We start from the raw sequence: 19,120 nt of genomic DNA, 5'->3' as shown, positions 1-19,120 counted from the left end.
GAGGCAATTATAAGTTGATCTGGCTGAGGTCTAGTGAAACTGAATTAGATACATGAACTTTCTTGAGCTTGAGAACATCTTAAGTGGAAGATATAAATTAAAAATATGTCCAAGATGGTACTCAGAATGAGAATCACCAGAAGACAGAATTGCTGAGTATGAAATACTTGTGTTACATCAATGGATGTGTGCAAGTGGTATATGAGTATCATACTGATGAATTTATTGTAGGACTTTTGTTTGATAGTGCTCCTGTGCAGTGTCTTGATAATGCTTTTGCCAAGTCAAAGCATTTCAAGATTTTGAAAAGCTCTCTGTTCTCTCGGGTTGACAAAATAATGCAGGGTGGTTCTCTCTGCTATTCTGGCCGGTACTTATACCTTGACCACGTGATTAGAGCCATTTATCTGGTAATTATCTCATTGCTGTTTGCTACATTAAAACAGTAACAACACATTGTAAAGCATTTTGGGACATCCTGAAGTTGGGAAAGACACCACATAAATGCAAGCAATCTGCTGGAGGAACTCAATGGGTCGAGAGGCATCTGTGGGGGAGAGGAATTGTCGACATTTTGGGTCAAAATCCTGCATCAGGACCTGCGCAAATCCTGATAGAGGGTTTTGACCTGAAACGTCAACAGGTGCTGCCCAACCTCCAGCAGGTTATTTGTTGCTCCAGATTCCAGCATCTGCAGTCTCTTGTGTCTGTATAAATGCAAGTGCTGTTTTTCAGTTGTTAGATAGTTGGAAGCTGGATATTCATCTTCCTGTATCCTTCTTCCCCACAGAGTGCAAGCCATATTTCCAACCCCTGACCCAGCAGCACTGAAGGATCGTCGCATGGAAAACCTTGTGGCGTATGCTCGGAAAGTGGAAGGAGATATGTATGAATCTGCGAACAGTCGGGTAAGTAATCTCTTTCTTTCTTTTTCAATCTTTTTATTAGTTTCCAAATTAATACAGATTAATATATAACATCGATGTTTGTACATGTAATACAAAGAGATTAGGAGAACAATCATTGGCATAGGTAATCATAAAGAATAGTAGAATATTAAAAAAATCTGTAGATCCCACGATCTCTTAGTAAATGAATATAATATAAAAGAACGTAATCACATTTGAGATGTCATTTGCCACAATTCCCATCAATCCAAATTGTATACAGTTATGTTAAATGATGCATCTTAAATAAACTGTATATACTGGAAGTCCATAAATTCTAAAAACAGATTAATTTTTCAATGGAAGATATTAACAAAAGCCAGTGTTTCAAGCAGAAACGTGATTTTATTCATCAGATGCTGAAGGACATTTTGTACAATTCCAATATCTTTCTTTGTTTCTTACTTAGTTTGCAGTGCTTAACAAGAGCTAAACAAATTTGTAGTGTTCAGGTTGGGCCAAAGGAGACTAAATTATTTCGTCATCAAATGACACGCAGCAGAGATTTCAGACCAGGGTGGAATTCCACAAAGTTAGATGTGGGCCAAGCTTTGATTTCTCGCTCTTCATTCTAAGGGGTTTGATGTGGTAGATATACAATTAGCTGGAGAGTCTAGAACCAGGGTCACAGTCTCAACATAACTGGAGAGCCATCCAGGACAGAGTAGAAACTTCTTCACTCAGAGGATAGTGAATCTTTGGCATTCTCTACTCAAGAAGCTGTCTAATGTATTCAAGACAGAGATCAATAGATTTTTGGAAACTAAGGGAATTGAAAGATAGGGATCAGTACAGGAAAGTAGCACTGTAATAAAATGTTAACTATCATGTTATTCAATGCCAGAGTAGTCCACTGCTATTTCTTTTTATCTCTGTTCAGTATTCTTATTATCTATTCTATTTCTTATTATCTTGTGCCAGTATTCTGCCTCCTATTAAACTGAGCAGAAACAAGTTTCCTAATTAATGGCTTTAGTGGAATTTCCTGATAGATTTTGAAGATATTTGTAAATACTTGTGATGCATTGAAACTGATGAAGTTGTCACAGAATCAGAGAATGATTACAGCATGGAAGGAAGCCATTCGGCCCACGAGCAACTAGCTGGTCCCACTGCCCCACCCTCTCCCATTGCCCTCTAATTCTTTCCTTTCAGATACTCATCCAGCTCCCTTGTGAACACCGCAATTGAATTTGTTTCCACTATTACCCTGGCATTGCACTCCAGATCCTGACTACTAGGTGTATTTTTAAAAAAATCTTTGCGTTGCTTTCATCTGTCTTCCCTATCATCTTCATCCCTATTTCTTAGCCCCTCTGCCACTGGGAATAGTTTTTGTCTACTCTGCCTGTACCCTTTATGATTTAAATACCTCTATCAGATCTTTCTTCTGTTCTAAAGAGAATAACTTTAGCTTCTCAGTCTATCCACATGGCTGAAGTCCCTCACCCTGGACTGATTTAGTAAATCTTTTCTGCACCTTGTCAATAAAGTGTGGCCCTCAGAACTGGGCACTGGTTGTGGCCAAGCAGTGTTTCATAAATGTTCATCATGCCTTCCTTCCTCTTCTACTCTATGCCTCTGTGTATAAAGCCCAGTACCCTGTATGATTCATTAAACACTTTCTCAACCTGCCCTTCCCACATTCAGCAAAGTGCAGAGATACCTCAGATCCCTCTGTTCTTTTACGTCTTTAGGAATTGTACCCTCCAGTTTACAATGCTGCTTCTCATCCTACCTGCAGAAATGTAACACATCACACTTCTCAGCAGTACATTTCCTCTACTACCTGCCCACCATTCTATCATATTGTCTGTGTCTCCTTGTGGTCTGTTGCTATCTTCCTCACAGCTCATTATCCTTCCAAATGTGTCATCAGAAAATTTGGGAGTTAAACCTGTATGCTAATGTCTAAATCTTTATTGGAAGGTTTGAGCCCATAACCCTAGCATCTAATTATCCTGTTTAAATATTAAAAAACTGTAAAGCTTTTTCTTCTCTCAGACCAGACTCTGTGATGCAATTTCAGTATGAGATTGCGTAGAAACAAGCCCAAATTATTGAGCAACACACAAAGCACTGGAGGAACTCAGTGGGTCAGGCAGCATTTATGGAGGGAAATGAACAGTCAACATTTTGGGTCGAAACACTTCATCAGAACTGGAAAGAAAGGGGAGGTAGCCAGTGTAAAGAGGTGGGGGGAGGGGGTGGGGCAAGAGCTGGCAGGTGATAGGTGGATCCAGGTGAGGGGGGGGTGATAGGCAGGTGAGGGAGGGGGGAGATAGGCAGGTGAGGGAGGGGGGAGAGTGGGAATGATGCAAGAAGCTGGGAGGTGATAGGTAGAAGTGACAAAGGGCTGAAGAAGATGGAATCTGATAGAAGAGGGCAGTGGACCATGGAATAAAGGGAAGGAGGTGAGGAGGGGAACCAGTGGGAGGAATGTCTGGGTGAGGGGCAGATTGAGAGGGTGGAGGAGGGGAAAGAGATGGGGTGATGGGAAAGAAAGGAAGGGACAGAGGGTAGTAGTTACCGGAAGTTAGAGAAATCGATGTTCATGCCGTGCCAAATTATTAATATGTATTAAGAAAAGCAGTGATCCTGGTACTGCTCCCCAGGGATCTTCACTGTACACTGTGCATCATTCCAAAAACCTTTCACTACTGTTTCCAGCCAAATTTTCCATTCATACCTCTATAGCCTTTTTTAATTTGATGATCTTCAGCTTTGATAAGAAGCCAATTGTCATTTGATAAAGTGTAATAATGAGTACAACAGAAGCCCTCATTGATTTTTGCAATATGCACTTACGTTAGCAACCATGGTTTTGATGTAATACTAGATCCAAGCATGTTAAAGTTTAGAATTCAACCATTTTGACCAGTTCATAGCAAAAATAGAGCAAGTAGATTTCCAGTTTGTACAATGTTCTGTGTTCTCCTTGATCAAACAAAGATTCGATGGCTGCTGTGTGTTACACCTTCATCCAGTCCCAAGCCTCCAGTGGTCTGACAGTTTAACATCTGCCCGACTCCTAGAATGACCTTTGTCCTTGGACTCCTTCACTATTCCAGTGAAGCACAGTCTAAGTTTCAGGAACAGTACCTCAGCTGACAACCAGAAACATAACAGCCCCTCGTACTCAGCATTGAGTTCCATCAGTCTCAGATAATGAAGATTTTTTGTTCTAATTCTGATTTTTAGCATCCTTGATATTTCCCTTTCATGATTTCAGGTAATGAATTTGCTTTTCCCATCTATACCTCCTCCAGACCAGATTTTTTTGTTCTTTACTTGTCCTATTATCAGTTTGTTTTCTGCTGCCTCCACCCCTTTGGTGATGTTTAATGTCTTCTGTATTCTATATCATCACAGATCTTCCCTTTTTCCTCCCCACCTTCCCTCTTTCTCCTCTGATTTGCTATGGTCTTAATTTCCGTGTTTATTTTAAAATTGATCAAAAAGACACATTAAAAAATCATTGAAAATTAACTAAACTAGATACTGGAAATCTGAAATGAAGCACATAGCAAGTCAGGCAGTATCTGTAGAAAGAAAAAGAGTTCACATTTCAGGTCGAAGACCCTCTGTGGAACTAGAGTGAGAAAACTAGCTTTCGAGTACATTGACAGCTATATTGGGACTGCTCCTTAGACTTGTACAGAACTCAAAAACTTAATTAATGTTGTTGCCAATTTCTACCCTGCTCTTCTTTCATATTATCCATCTCTGATTCTGATCCTCTCCTTCCTTTTCTGGATTTCTATGTTTCTGTCTCAGGAAATAGGTTAGCAGCCAACAGCCATTAAAAAGCCCATGGACTCCCACAACTATTTCAAATATGCTTCCTCTCACCCTGCCTTCTGTAAGGACTCCCATTTCTATTGTATCTGTTCTAATGATGAAACTTTCCACACAAGTGCCTTTTGAGATGTCTCCTTTTTATCCTTAACCATGGCTTCCCCTCTACTATAAATTGACACAGCCCTTGGCCATGTCTCATATGTTTCCCATACCGCAGCTCTCACTTGCCTCTCCTGGCTAGAGCAAGGAGAGAGTTCCCCTGATCTTCACCTTCCACCCATCAGCCTCCACCTTCAACAAACGTTCCACCACCTTCAGCAAGGTTCCATCACTAGGCACATCTTCCTCTCCCCTCCTGATCTGATTGGAGAACATTGTGGCAGTGACAGGGAGAGATGAAGCTTATAACATAAATTTCAAGTGTGCACATTATTCACATTGGATAACTTACACTAATAATTTTAAATGAAGCAACTTCATTTTGTCTGCATATGGTGTCCTTGCACCCAGTGCTGCACTGGAGCTTAATTTTACAGCTAAAACACTTCAGAGGTTTTTCCTCACACTTCATACAAATTAAAAGTAATATTGTTAAAAGTGAAAGGTGCTTTTGAAAATGCTTCTTCACAAAGAATTGTTGGGACTTTAAAACCCATCTATATATAAGACTGATTACTGTTAGGATGGAAACTGTTCACTGGAACAGTTATAATGAATGGTCTTCCATCTGAATTAGTAATCTTTTCCATTGAGCCACTGCATAATTCACTGTGCATTGGTATATTTTCTTTAACTAATTTAATTGAATGGGGATTGATTTTGTGAGTTTGAAGGGATTGACCCAATCAGGCCAAGTATGCTTCTGGAGCATGAGATTTAGTTCTTTTCCAAAGCTTTCCCTTGTCACTGATAAAAAATACTATCATTCTGGAGGAACTCAGCAGGCCAGGCAGCATCTGTGAAGAAAAGCAAGTGGTCAACGCTTTGGGTCAGGACCCCTGCTCAGGACCAAAATAGGAAAAGGGGAAGCCCAATAAGCAGAGCAGTGATAGGTGGACAAAAGAGGGGAGGTGGGGTGGGCACAGAGTGGTGATAGGTAGATGCAGGTAAGAGATAGTGATAGGCAGGTGCAGGGGAGGAGGGGAGAGCAGATCCACTGGGGGATGTGTCAAAGCTAAGGGGAGAGAAAAAAAGGGGGTGTAGAAAAAAGAGAGAGGCTAGGAAAGGGGATTTCAGAAAATGAGGCGCTGTCCCTCCAGTTTGCGCTTGGAATTCTCCTGGCAGTGGAGGAGGCCGAGGACTGACATACCAGTGATAGTGTGGGGGGGGGGAATTGAGGTGACTGGCAACGGGGAGATGCAGATTGCGGTTACGGACAGAGCGCAGGTGTTCTGCAAAATGATATTAAGGGAGGTGCAGGTGAATCTCTGTCTCACCTGAAAGGACTGTTTCAGTCCCTGGATGGATGTGGTGTAGGGGCAGGTGTTGTACCTATGGCGGGGGCAGTGGAAAGTTCCCAGGATGGGTGGGGGGGGTGGGGTGAGGAGTGAACTAGGGAGTAGCAGAGAGAGTGGTCCCTTCAAAAGGCAGAAATGGATAGGGAGGGGAAGATATACTTGGTGGTGGGGTCCCGTTGGAGGTGGCGGAAAATGATGTGTTGGATACGTAAGCTGGTGAGATGAAATGTGAGGACAAGGGGGACCCTATCCCTGTTGGGTCTGGCGGGGGGGAGGTGGGGGTGAGAGCAGAGGTGTGAGAAATGACAGAGATACGGGTGCAAGCTCTCTCAACCACAGTCGGGGGGAAGCCCCAGTTAGAAAAGAAGTTGGATGTCCTGGAGTGGAAAGCCTCATTATGGGAGCAGAGGTGGAGAAATTGAGAAAAAGGGATCACGTCCTTGCAAGAGACAGGGTGGGAGGAGCTGTAATCGAGGTAGCTGTGGGGGTCAGTGGGTTTGTCGAAGATGTCGGTGGATAAGGAATCTGCTGTGATGGAGATGGAAAGATTGAGGAACGAGAGAGAGGTGTCAGAGATAGTCCAAGTGAATTAGAGCAGGGTGAAAATTTGTGGCGAAACTTTATGAAACTGTTGAGTTCTGCACAGGTACAAGACGTGGCACCAATGCAGTCGTCAGTATAGCGGAGAAAGAGTTTAGTCCCTTGTCACTAACCTATCAATGAAATGTGAAGTATAACAGTTAACTTAATGTCCTCTTACAAAGATTTCTCAGCTTGGGGTATAAATCTGCAGGTTTCATACATTAACTAGAAGAAGCAGATATTAACTCCTTTCCTTTTGTTTGTTTTCAATAAGGATGAATACTATCACTTACTAGCAGAGAAGATTTACAAGATTCAGAAAGAGCTAGAGGAAAAAAGACGGTCTCGACTTCAAAAACAGCAGCAGGGAATACTGCCAAACCAGGGTGCCTTGACAGGACCGGGTGGTCAACCGCCCGGCATGTCACAGACACCAGGTATGGCTCAGGTCCAGCCTGTCCGACCACCCAGTAAGTATGTTTCCTGCATGGTGAAGTAAAGCTAATATCTCACTTATAGGGAGTCTTTCTATCCACAGAGTAAGAACACGGAACACTACAGCACAGTACAGGCCCTTCGGCCCACTATGTTGTGCCAACATTTTATCCTGCTCCAAGATCTATCTAATCCTCCCCTCCCACATAGCCCCTTATTTCTCTATCATTCATATGTCTATCTAAGAGCCTCTTAAATGTCCCTAATGTATCTGCCCCCAAAACCTCTGCCGGCAGTGCATTCCACGCACCCACCACTCTGTGTGTGAAAAAAAACTTACCCCTGACATCCCCCTTATACCTTCCTCCAGTCACCTTAAGATTATGTCCCCTCATTGTTAGCCATTGTAAGGACTTCAAAACTTATGTGTCTGCCTTGGCTTAATGGTAACACTCTTGCCCCACAGTCTAACGTGGTGGGTTCAACTCACTCATGAGTGCAGAAATTAGGCTGACACTTCAGTACTGAACTGAGAGACTGCTCCACTGTCAGAGGTGTTGGATGAAGTGTAAAACTGAAATCTGCCTGTCCTCTCAATATTCAAAGAAGAGCAGGGGAGTTATCCTGAAGACCTGACCAATAATTATAGTGCAATCATTTATGTGGAAACAAAGTAATGGTTTTAGGGAATGTGGCTTTGGGTGTGAGGAATTCTGACAAGTTTATTTTGTTCTAGATGGACCCTTGTCTATGCCAAATGTGCCAAATCAGATAATAAATCGCATGCCGGGGTCTCAAGGCAAGTAATCTTTTTTGTTGTATTTTTTTCCTATGTAATAAATAGCATCATCTAATTATATAGTAATACTAGTGAATAGATCACAATGTTGCACTTCAAGATGATTTGAAAACTCCCATGTCAGGGAAATTGCATTTTAAAGTGCCTGCAGTACTTGTTGAATAAGTTTGTATCACACTGTTACACAGCTTGTCTTTTCCATTATTTCTGGAAAAAGACTACATCTTTCATTGATGATTGGTTTCCAGTGACCTAGCCTGTAGAGTGCACTTTGTGGAAAGGACTGGTATATTAGCTTTGTAAGAAGACAGCAGAGAAGGAAGGGAACATAATGTTTCGTATTCTGAGTTAAAAGGATTGCATGCTGAATTTCTGACAGGTGCAAAATTTAAGTAGCCACTGGAAAAAAAATCATTTGAGTTGCTGCCAACTGTTCAGAAAGTGTGGAACATTAAATGTAATTTTCTTTTACATTGCATTTTAAGATTTTGCAGATCTTATGAAGTTAGACAGTCTGTTGTAAGTTAGTGTATGGTTAGTATTCATTAACTTGAATTTCTGAAAAATCCAGCCCTAATCTTTCTCCTCCCCTACATTCTCCCCTTTTCGGAAGATGTGTGTTTGTAATTAATTGTGGTTGGGGATGGAAGTTGTATTGGGGGATGGGATGATTTAAATAGAGGATGAAAATTTTAAATTTGAGGAGTAGGAGGCAACATAAAGCCTTGAGATCAGAGTTGATGAGTAAGTGGATAACAGCAGCAGAGGTTTATGAAGGGTGGATGATACTGGCAGTGGCAATGTCATGAAGGTTGGTTTCATCATGGCATGTGAGCTAAGGAAGAGGTGATGCTTAATTGAATAGATTATCATAAAAGAGAATCATCAAAACCTTACGACACCAAAGAGGCCATTCAGACCATTGTATCCATGTTGTCGAGCCAGAGCAACTCTGCCAAAACCCACCTTGCAGTGTTTGATCTGTAGTCCTGAGGGTTGTGGCTCTTCAAGTACACACATATGTCACTGTTTTGTGATCCAGGCTGGCTTTGAACCCCATGTTTTGGAGATAAAGGATCTGTGCCACCAACTAGTTATCAGTGCTCAAAAGGATGACCATACAATGGCCACCTGAGTGATGTGCTAGAATGGATGAAAATTGCAGTTCATTGTCCATAGAGGCATCTCTCACTTACTTCCATTTTGTGTGACCAATCAGAATCCTGAACTTGGTGTAATTTGGGGAAGAAAAAGAAGTCTGATGCAGTGTTGTTTTCGTTGCCGTGCTACTCCTAGCGAATACTAAAATCTATCGATGGGAAACTAAATTGAATTTGTACAGTTCCCATTCCAGCTAACAAGAAAGACGTGTCTCTTTCAGGTATGAACCAGTTTGGTCCCATGTCTTTGGGGAATGTTCAAATGCCACAGGGACCTATGGGACCACGTGCAACTCCTCCCATGAACCACAATGTACAGATGAGCAACATGGGATCTATTCCAACGGTAATTACGTTTCTGTTCAGCTACTCCATAGCTAATGAGGTTGGAGAATTACTGTTACTTCAAATATATTTACTAATAAGGGAAAATCTGTCTTTGGATTAATTGAAATTTGCCTTATATATGTGTCAATTCTGCAAGGCATGTGGCCCAGCATAAGTAAAGATCCAAGTTTAGGGAGTTGTGAAATGCACAGAATATTTAAGCTTCCTGGCTTTACTAAAAAGAAAGAGGTGTTGTTTTCCTACTTAGTATCCACTGCACACTCCAAGACACGTAGCTGACATTCGTTCAATGTTTTTGGTATTGATACTCCTGCTTTTATAACATGTGCTAACATTACTGACCCAGCCACTGTCCTTGCACAACTCCAATCATAACCCTGAAATATTTATTCTCTCCACTACCAATGTTATATATCTGTAGTGTCTACCATCTATAAAATGCACAGCAACAATTTGCCAAACCTCCTTCAACTGTATCTCCCAAACATGCAACCTCTAGCTCTCAGAGCACAATGACAGGAGGAACATGGGAACACTGTCACTTCCAAGATGCAACCTAAAGTGGTTCAGGAAGGCAGCTGTCACCAGCTTCTCAGCAGATGGACAATAAATGCTGGCTTTACCAGTGACCTCTACATCCTGTGAATAAAAGCAAGTCAGCCTCCACATTTAACTTCACCAGTAAAAAGCAGAACTACCTGTACTTCTAGAGGAGTTTATACATTGAACCATGATGTGCAGGCTGACGTAACAAATTTTCTGGACCAGAAACTGCCCTGAGGTAAGTGAGCGGTCTGCTTTTTTTAGGTGGTATAAGTTAAGAAATGGATATTGCAAGGCAACAGAATATATTCCTGATTAACTATTTCCCAATTTCCTTTATTTTTCTTACTTCATTTCTCTACTTCCTTTCCTACTCTTTCTTTCCCACTTCAGCTCATTTAAGATCTTTCTTCATTCTTGTGTCATAACATCTAAATACTCCAGTGACTTTCTGACCAGCCTTTCATCAACAACCCATCATAAACCTCAGCTGAGCCTTGCCAGTTATACCTTCCTCAACATTGACAGTTGAAAAACTTTTATTCCAATGTAACTATAATTATCTGTTGTCTTATCTAGCTTTTGTTTACCTAATAAAAAGTTACATTTAGAAAAAATACTTGTAAAAGGGGTTACTGTTATTCATTGAGTTCTATCTTGCATCTTTTCGAGTGGAGTGGACCAGGAGAGAAACATAGTGTTTTACCACCTTAAAGGAATTCTGTAAATGCAAATCAAAAGCAAAATACTGTAGACGATGGAAATCTGAAATAAAAACACAACGTTTTAGAAATACTCAGCACATCAGACAGCAGATGAGAAAATGGAGACACAAGGGATTGCAGATGGAGTCTCTGAAGCAACAAACAAGATGCTGGAGGAACTCAGTAGGCCAGGCAGCATCTGCGAAGGGAAAAGGACAGTTGATGTTTGCGATCAAGGCCCTTCATCTATCCCTTGCCATCTGTTGCTCCACACTTTCCCTTCACCTCTTCATACTGGCTATCTCCCCTCTACCTTTCAGTCCGGAGATAAGAGATGTCAGTGTTTCAGGTCAGGACCCTTGCTTTTCTCCACGGATGCTGCCTGGCCTGCTGAGTTTCTCCAGCATCATCGTGGTTTTCTTCAAGGGGTAAACAGGAATGCAGAGCTGAGATTTCAATCGGATCAGCTGTGATCTTATTAAATGGCAGAGCAAGCCTTAGGGGCTGAGTGGCCCATTCCTGCTCCTAATTCATGTCTTCATATATAAAGTTATGTAAGTATTCTTTTTGTTCTATTATTTATTTTAACACTCTTCATTTTTTCTAGATGGGAATGTCACCTTCTCGACTATCAAATCCTCAAGGTCTACTGGGAGTGCATGCCAACAACATTGGTCAGCCTTCCCCCCAGAATCAGTTTCTGAATCAGAACCAGTTTCCTCCAGCCTCTGGTGGAATGAATGTGAATAATGTAGGCATATCACAACCTGCAAACCAACCTGGAATGAATCAGGTAATTGCTTCAAGTGCACTTATTAATTTAGACTCTATGTCATTATATTCCAAGAAATGGCGGTGTATGTAATCTGCTTATGTTTTCTTGTGTCATGATTTTTGTGCATTACTTTTGAAGTTGTCTCATTGGATCAGATGTTTTAATTGTAATCATGGTTTAGTGTAAGATTGGGAGGCACAGTTTTTAAATGGTGAGAATTTGAAAAGTGATGTAAATGGCAGGACCACTGATGTACAGAGGGATCTTGGGGTCCAAGTCCATAACTCCCTGAAAGTGGCAACACAAGTAGATATGATGGTAAAGAAAACATATGGCATGCTTGTCTTCATCGGTCGGGGCATTGAGTATAAAAAACAGGAAGTCATGTTGCAGCTGTATGAAACTTTGGTTAGGCTGCTTTTGGAGTATTGTGTTCAGTACTGGTCGCCCCATTACAGGGTGTGGAGTCTTTGGAGGAGGTGCAGAAGAGGTTCACCAGGATGCTGCCTGGATTACGGAGTATTAGCTCTTAGGAGAGCTTGGACAAACTTGTATTTTTTTTCTCTGGCGTGTTGGAGGCTGAGGAGAGACCTGATAGAGGTTTATAAAATTATGAGGCATAGATAAGGTAGACAGAGTCTCTTTTTTCCCAGGGCAGAACCTTCAAATACTAGAGGACGTAGATGTAAGATGAGAGGGGAAACATTGAAAGGAGATGTGCAGGTTAAGTTTTTTTACACTGAGAATGGTGGGTGCCTGGAATGTGCTGTCAGGATTGGTGGTGGAACAGGCACAATAGTAGCAATTAAGAGGCACTTAGACAGGCACGTGAAGGGAATGGAGTAATATGGATCATGTACAGGCAGATAGGGTTAGTTTAATTTGGCACCATAGTCAGTACAGACATGATGGGGCAAAGGGCTTGTTCTTGTGCTGTACTGTTCTATGTTCTAAGTCATGGTGTTCGGAGAGAATTGGATCTCTTTGTACACAAGTCACTGTAAGTTAACATACAGTTAGGAAGGCAAAAGCTACGTTTGCCTCTACTGTAAAAGGATTTGATTGCAAGAGTAAATGATATCTTGCTCCAATTATATAGAGCCTTGGTAAGACCACATCTGGACTATTGTGTACAGATCCGGTCTTCCCACCCAAGGATGGTTATACTTGCAATGGTGGAAGTGTGGCAAAGGTTCACCAGATTGGTTCCTGGGATGCAGATTGTCAAATGAGGAGAAATTTAGCAGTGTAATGAGTTTAGAAGAATGAGAGGTGATTTCATTGAAATATACAAAATTCTTAATTCTCTTACCCCATCAAGCTTCTCGTGTTTCCCCAGGCCGGGATGTCTAGAACCAGGAGTCACGATCTCAACGTAAATGTTCAGCCATTCATTTCAAAGATGAGAAGAAACATTCACCCAGAGGGTAGTAAATCTTCGGAATTCTCCTACCCAAAAGGGTTGTGAAGGCTCATTGAGTATATTCAAGACAAAATGGTAGACTTTTCAATATTAGTGAATTGAGGGATATAGGGTTAATGCAGGAAAGTGGCTCTGGGGTGAAAGAAATCCATGATCTAATTGAATGGCAGAGCAGTGCTCAGTTGTTGAATGGCCTCCTATTTGTTATGTTCTTGCAATGTTTGAATAGAAGACATGTAATGCAGTTTGGTGGCAGAGACCCATTGACTTGTGTTTCCACCCATCCTTTACTAGTATTGACAGATCTCAAGTTCAAGTTTATTGTTATCATAGGCGTACATACACAGGGTATAGATGCCATGAAAATTAGCTTTTAATAGCAGCAGCACATTACGTTATGTTATTATCATATTATGCAAGGTGGTTAAGTTGTTTGGTGTGTTTTTCAGTATGTTTGAGCTCCCAACAGGAATTATTTTCAGATGAAACAGTGCTTTTTGCAGTTGTGCTCAAGCTTTGAGCTCTGAGCTTGGAAAATGCAAAGTGTCCAAAGAGAATCAGACCCATTTTGGCACTGGTACCCAAAGTTGCAAGGGTTAATTTGTTTAAAGCCTTGGAACAGATTGCTGTAATTGACGTTTGTTCAATACAAATTACACATTTAAATTTGCTGTGTGTTCCAGTATCCTGTATGTTTTTTTATCTCTAGTTGAATGTTTCATCCTTTTTCTTCAGAATTTTGTTTAGTCATTGTTCAGTAAACTAGAAGTGTTGATAAATGGTTACATATGATGTGGAAGACACATTCTGATTGCACTTATTTACTTTGTATATTTTTAAAGCCTCCCTCACTTCACTCAGTATATTAAACATTAAATTTCCCTCAACTGTTATGTTAATTGTAACAGACCCAAGTATTAATAAAATAATGAGAAATCCTTTGGGACCTTTTTTCTTGGAGCAGACACAGGCACCTGGAACTACCCTGCCTTTGAACAATACTGTAAACATGATTGGATTATCTGGCGCTCAGATGCATTGTCCACCTGTCTCTCAGCCAACTCTCCGCCAAACTCCTTCACCTGCCTCCATCTCTGCCTCTGTCGTCGCTACTGCTGCTGGAAGTATGCCTTCCATCCAGCATTCAGCCCCATCTGGCATGACTTCTCCTCAACCAGCAACTTCCCAATCTCAGGCCTCCACTCCAGCTTCCTCTTCAGGTCAGACCTCAACACCAACAGCAACACCAGCACGGAGTACGACCCCGAATCAAACGCCACCTCGGACCCAAACTCCGACACAGCCTCCAACTCCAGTACAATCACAACAGTCGGTAACAACGCCACAACCAATGCAGCAGTCAGCTGGACCACCTCAGCCTGCCACTCCTGTAAGTAGTCCAGCTTAAAGCAAAAAAACTGCAGATGCTGCAAGTCTGAAATAAAAACAAAGTGCTGGAAACACTCAGTTGGTCAGGCAGCATGTATGGAAAAAGAAACACAGTTAATGTTCCGGGTCAAAGACCCTTCATCAGAAATGAATTCTAAGTGTTTCCAGCATTTTGTTCTTTATTGCTTAAAACAAAAATGGTTTGTTTGAATGATAGCAATCTGAGTATCTCTTACTATCGATGAATCTTTTCTCTATTTTAATCACGGTTTTCATAAAATTAGTAACTCTTTTCCTTAGAAATTTAAATGCTGTATGGAATGTGGAAAAATTCTGAATTCTGTGCATTGAATCCCTGAAAGTTTTCAATATCATTTACTCTTGCAAGTTAATTCATTGCTTTTTGGCTGAGCTGTAGATAGTTCAGATTTTCCTATCTAATCTTAGAAGTGTTTCAAAGAAAAGTTTGAACTCCAAGACAAAAGTTGTGTCTAGCCCAGAGCAAAAGCCTTTTTTTCTTGCTGTAGGGCACAGTCCCATGTGAAATGATTTTCAGCAACTTGAACTCACTTCCTCGTGGGCTCATTTTGTTCAACGCTAAACTGTCGATCTAATTGAGAGAAGGCTGGGGGGGCAGATTGGTCGAACTGGTGCACTGAAATATACACTTCTAGAGTGCTTTCCTGAACAAAATGTAAGAATCTTACTTCCACTTTATCAGATGAGAGTATTTGCTTTCTGTAAAATTCTGCTGTACAGAACTGTAGAACTCTTCATTCCTACTTCAATGAATCTTAAAAAAAATGAATTCCGTTTTCTCAATTGGCCTGAAAAGATGAGAGTAAAATTAGTGGTTACGTTTTCGGGGCTTGTCTGGTATGAGATGCCCTTTTCTGGACCACTGTAACCCTATCCAGCCCCTCCAGATCTTGAGCGGTGATACCTTTATTATGATTCCCTTCAACAGTGTTCAAAAGGTATATGAGAGAATTATTTATAAAGTAAAGCAATTCAACAGAGTTAAACTTTCAGGTCAGTGGTTTTTTATTGTTTGTAATTCAGCTGTCAAGCCAGTGGTGTGATTTCTAGAACCATTCCACAATCCACACACCAATTTAGTTTATGCCTAAATATGTGCTCTAATTTACTAGACTACAAGTAGGTTTTAGCTGTGATCTAGATCATCGTTATTACCTACCGTTAACCAGAGATTTGTACACGGGACAGTAGCGTAGCGGTTAGCATGACGCTATCGCAGCGCCAGCGATCGGGGTTTGATTCCCGTCGCTGCCTGTAAGGAGTTTGTACGTTCTCCCATGTCTGCGTGGGTTTCCTCCGGGTGCTCCGGTTTCCTCCCACATTCCAAAGACATACGGGTAGGTTAATTTGGGTTTAAAAAAAAATGGGCGGCGTGGAATCGTTGGGCCAGAAGGGCCTATTACCACGCTGTAAAATAAAATAAAAATAAAAAATAAATTTATTTGCTCACTATTTCTCTTTACGTTGTGCATCTATCTTTTCAATTGAAATATTTTCATTTCTCTTCTAAACTTTAAAGCTCTCACAATCTGCAGCAAGCACAGATGGTAGAGTTGCTACCCCAGCTTCTGTGGCTAGTACAGACACAAACTCACAGCAGCTTGTAACAGAAGCACCACTGTCTGAGACCAAACCAGAGGTCAAAATGGAAGAAATGGAATCAGAGCCACCAGAAGCCCAGGCAGAAGTCAAAACAGAGGTACAAAACCAGCGAGTATCACAACTATTTCAAGTATTACAGTAAATATAATTTTATCGCTGACTTAGTTGATGGAATTGGATATTTTTGCAAGTACTCCTTGTAGGTAAATCACTAGATCCGAATGGGCTGCATCCTAGGTGACGAAAGGAAGTAAGGGTTGAAATTGTGGTGGTACTGGCCATAATTTTCCTCTCTTTCTTGGACAGTGGGGTGATGTTAGGTTCAGATTCAGATTAGTTCATTGTCATATATACCAGGGTACAATGACATTTTTTGCTCATGTGAAGCTCGCAGAGTACTGGAGGATTGCAGTGACTGCACCCCTGCTCATAAAAGTGTGTAATGATAAAGCCAGCAATGACATGCCAGTCACTTAAACCTTGGCAGTTGAAAAGCCGATGGAAACAATAATCAGGGACAAAATTAATAGTTACTTAGGCAAGTGTGGATGCTACAGGAAAACTAGTATGGAGTTATTAAAGACAAATTGTACTTAACTTGAGTTTTTTGATGAGGTAACAGGGTTTGGTATTGTGTACGTGGACTGCTAAAAGGCATTTGATAAAGTATTACAAAAGAAGCTTGTCAGTAAATTGATGGTGACAGCTTGAACACAAAATCATCTTTGGATAGGAAACAACACAGATCTGAATTGATTGGATGTTAGTCAAGCTGTAGAAAATGATGTGGTGTTACACGGGTCAATACCAAGTCCACTGGTTTTCTTAATGTGTAATAATATGTTGGATTTGGGTGTACAGGGCAGCTTTCTAATTAAGCAAATGACACTAAACTTAGAAGTGTGGTGGAAGGAGAGGAGGGTTGTGATGGACTTCAGAAGTAAATAATGAAATTTAACACAGAAATGTGAAGTGATGCATTTTGCAAGGACGAATGGATAAAGCTTTTTTATTTTTTATCTGTCTGCAGAGTGACGAGGTGTCTTCATGTCCACAGTTGAAGGAAGAGAGTAATGAGAGTGTTGAGAACAAGCAGGAACCCATGGAGGAGGAGGACGAGGAAGAGAAACCAGAGATTAAAACTGATTCCAAAGAGGAGGAGGAGGCTGGTGCCAATGCATCTTCTCAGTCATCAGCATCACCACCACAGTCACGTCGAAAGTGTAAGTTTTCATAGTAAACAAAAATAACATTCAAGTGGCTTCTGCATCCAAGTCTTAGGGATGTTGCCCTGGAATTCTTTCACACCCCAAGATAGATGGTTAGTGCTGCATAGTAGGTCCACAGCTGTTTTGTGCATGTCCTCCAGCAGCAATGGTTTATCATGCACAAGGCCTGAGGTCATGTGCAATAGAACAGGCATTGCCGGGGCAAATGTGAACACTAGCTCTGGAATGGTGCAGCTAGCACTGGAAAGCAGGAAGGTCACAGACTGTTGAGGACGGGGAAGTTGAGAGAAGCCTGGGGTGAGGTGGTGGGGCAGGAAAGGTTGCACTTTGAGTCACTGATGGGAAGGGGATGGATTGGCTTTGAGGATCGCATCAGAAAGGGAAGCGACTGAGAATTGGGTTAAGGGGATCTGGAGAGGGCCTTTGTGCGTCAGATAGGGATGGGGGAGAGGAACTGAGGGTTGGATCAGGAAATGGGGAAGAGGGTCAGAGAGCCAATCAGCTGGGGATGGTCAGGGAAGCAAATGGGGTGGAGACAGTGGATTATAAAAATGATCAGGCCAAGTTCTGTTGGTGGTGAGAGTTTGGTTAGGTTGGTAGGCAGGGAAAGAGAAGCTGTCAGGGATCCAGATACAGCACTAAATAAAGTGGTGGGACTGGACCGTAAGGGGAACATAAATCTGGCAACCTGACACAAGACTAGTGTATTAACTCAGTGGCCAAAGACCAAGTAAGCTGCTTCCCTTTCAGTAATGCAATAGCAATCCTCATATGTCTGTTTAGGACCTGCTTGTGTGTGAATAACGCTCTTCATTTTGCAGCCCATGAATGTGCAAATGAATTCTGCACTGAGACCTTTGCCATTGCATTTGCTCAGCAGTCTCCATGCCAATGTACATCATACACATGGAGCACCTGGAACAAACCTGGCAAAATACTTGACCCATGCTCAAACCAAATAGGATTTTAGATTAAATTTCTTTGCTTTATGCACAGAAAAGGAGCATCTTAGCTAATTTCTTTTCTGCAGATGAGGTGGTAATTTCAAAGTATACATTATAGGAATTTGGTACTGTCCTTTGCAGTTACATTTGCAGCCAGAAGGCCATTACAGTGGCATTGAAAGTTTTACATCAGAAAGTCTTTGCATGGAAATATGAACAAGCTATCTGCTATGTTGAATGTGTGCATTTAATGGTACCACTGGGATACTGTCCATTGTTCTGGAATATCTGAGCTTTAAAAGTCTTGTATAAAGCTGAGCCTAGTGAATATACAGCTGTTACCTAGATGAGTGTCACTCTTGATGTGTACCATCTCTTAAAAGCTACTGCAACCTTTTGATTAGAGTATAGTTGACTATATTAGAAAGATAATATGTCACTGTTTTATTGGTTAGATGGGGTGTTCCACTGAAATAGGACACAGTCTTGTGATGAGCTGACGTTACTGATTTTTGTTCTGCTAGTTTTCAAACCAGAGGAACTACGGCAAGCACTTATGCCCACACTTGAAGCATTGTACCGTCAGGACCCAGAGTCATTACCATTCAGGCAACCTGTAGATCCCTCGCTGTTGGGGATTCCTGTAAGTACCAATTGCTAGATACTTTTGACCATGTTATTCTATGTAGCTGAAAAATTATCCTGTGATAGTTTTGCTGGATGATGTTTAACCCATGTTTTCAGTTTCAGTTGCTATTGTAACAGAGGCTTCATGTAGCTGAGTATATTAGATGTTAAAATGTAACATATGGAAATGTGATGGGGCAGTGGTCAAGTTACCAGACCAGTGATCCAGAGGTTCAGTCCAGAGACCCAAGTTTGATTAACACGTTGACAGCTTTAAGATTTAAATTCAATTAATAAACTGAAATGTTAAAAATAA

At 41.3% G+C, this 19,120-nt stretch overlaps 1 protein-coding gene across 1 annotated transcript in view; it reads left to right on the top strand.

Moving 5' to 3' along the window:
* Positions 1 to 19,120, top strand: part of LOC127573201 (CREB-binding protein-like) — a 117,744-nt gene that overhangs the window by 52,172 nt on the left and 46,452 nt on the right. The window contains exons 9-17 of the mRNA XM_052021201.1: positions 791 to 908; positions 7,062 to 7,257; positions 7,959 to 8,021; positions 9,403 to 9,527; positions 11,384 to 11,569; positions 13,939 to 14,364; positions 15,922 to 16,101; positions 17,035 to 17,227; positions 18,702 to 18,820. Coding sequence (XP_051877161.1) covers positions 791 to 908; positions 7,062 to 7,257; positions 7,959 to 8,021; positions 9,403 to 9,527; positions 11,384 to 11,569; positions 13,939 to 14,364; positions 15,922 to 16,101; positions 17,035 to 17,227; positions 18,702 to 18,820 — 1,606 coding nt within the window. The remainder of the gene's footprint in view (positions 1 to 790; positions 909 to 7,061; positions 7,258 to 7,958; positions 8,022 to 9,402; positions 9,528 to 11,383; positions 11,570 to 13,938; positions 14,365 to 15,921; positions 16,102 to 17,034; positions 17,228 to 18,701; positions 18,821 to 19,120) is intronic.

Source organism: Pristis pectinata, chromosome 8, assembly GCF_009764475.1.
Source record: "Pristis pectinata isolate sPriPec2 chromosome 8, sPriPec2.1.pri, whole genome shotgun sequence".
NCBI lineage: Eukaryota > Metazoa > Chordata > Chondrichthyes > Rhinopristiformes > Pristidae > Pristis > Pristis pectinata.
Note: the sequence above shows the minus strand (reverse complement) of the source record. Positions and strands in the feature narration are given on the sequence as shown.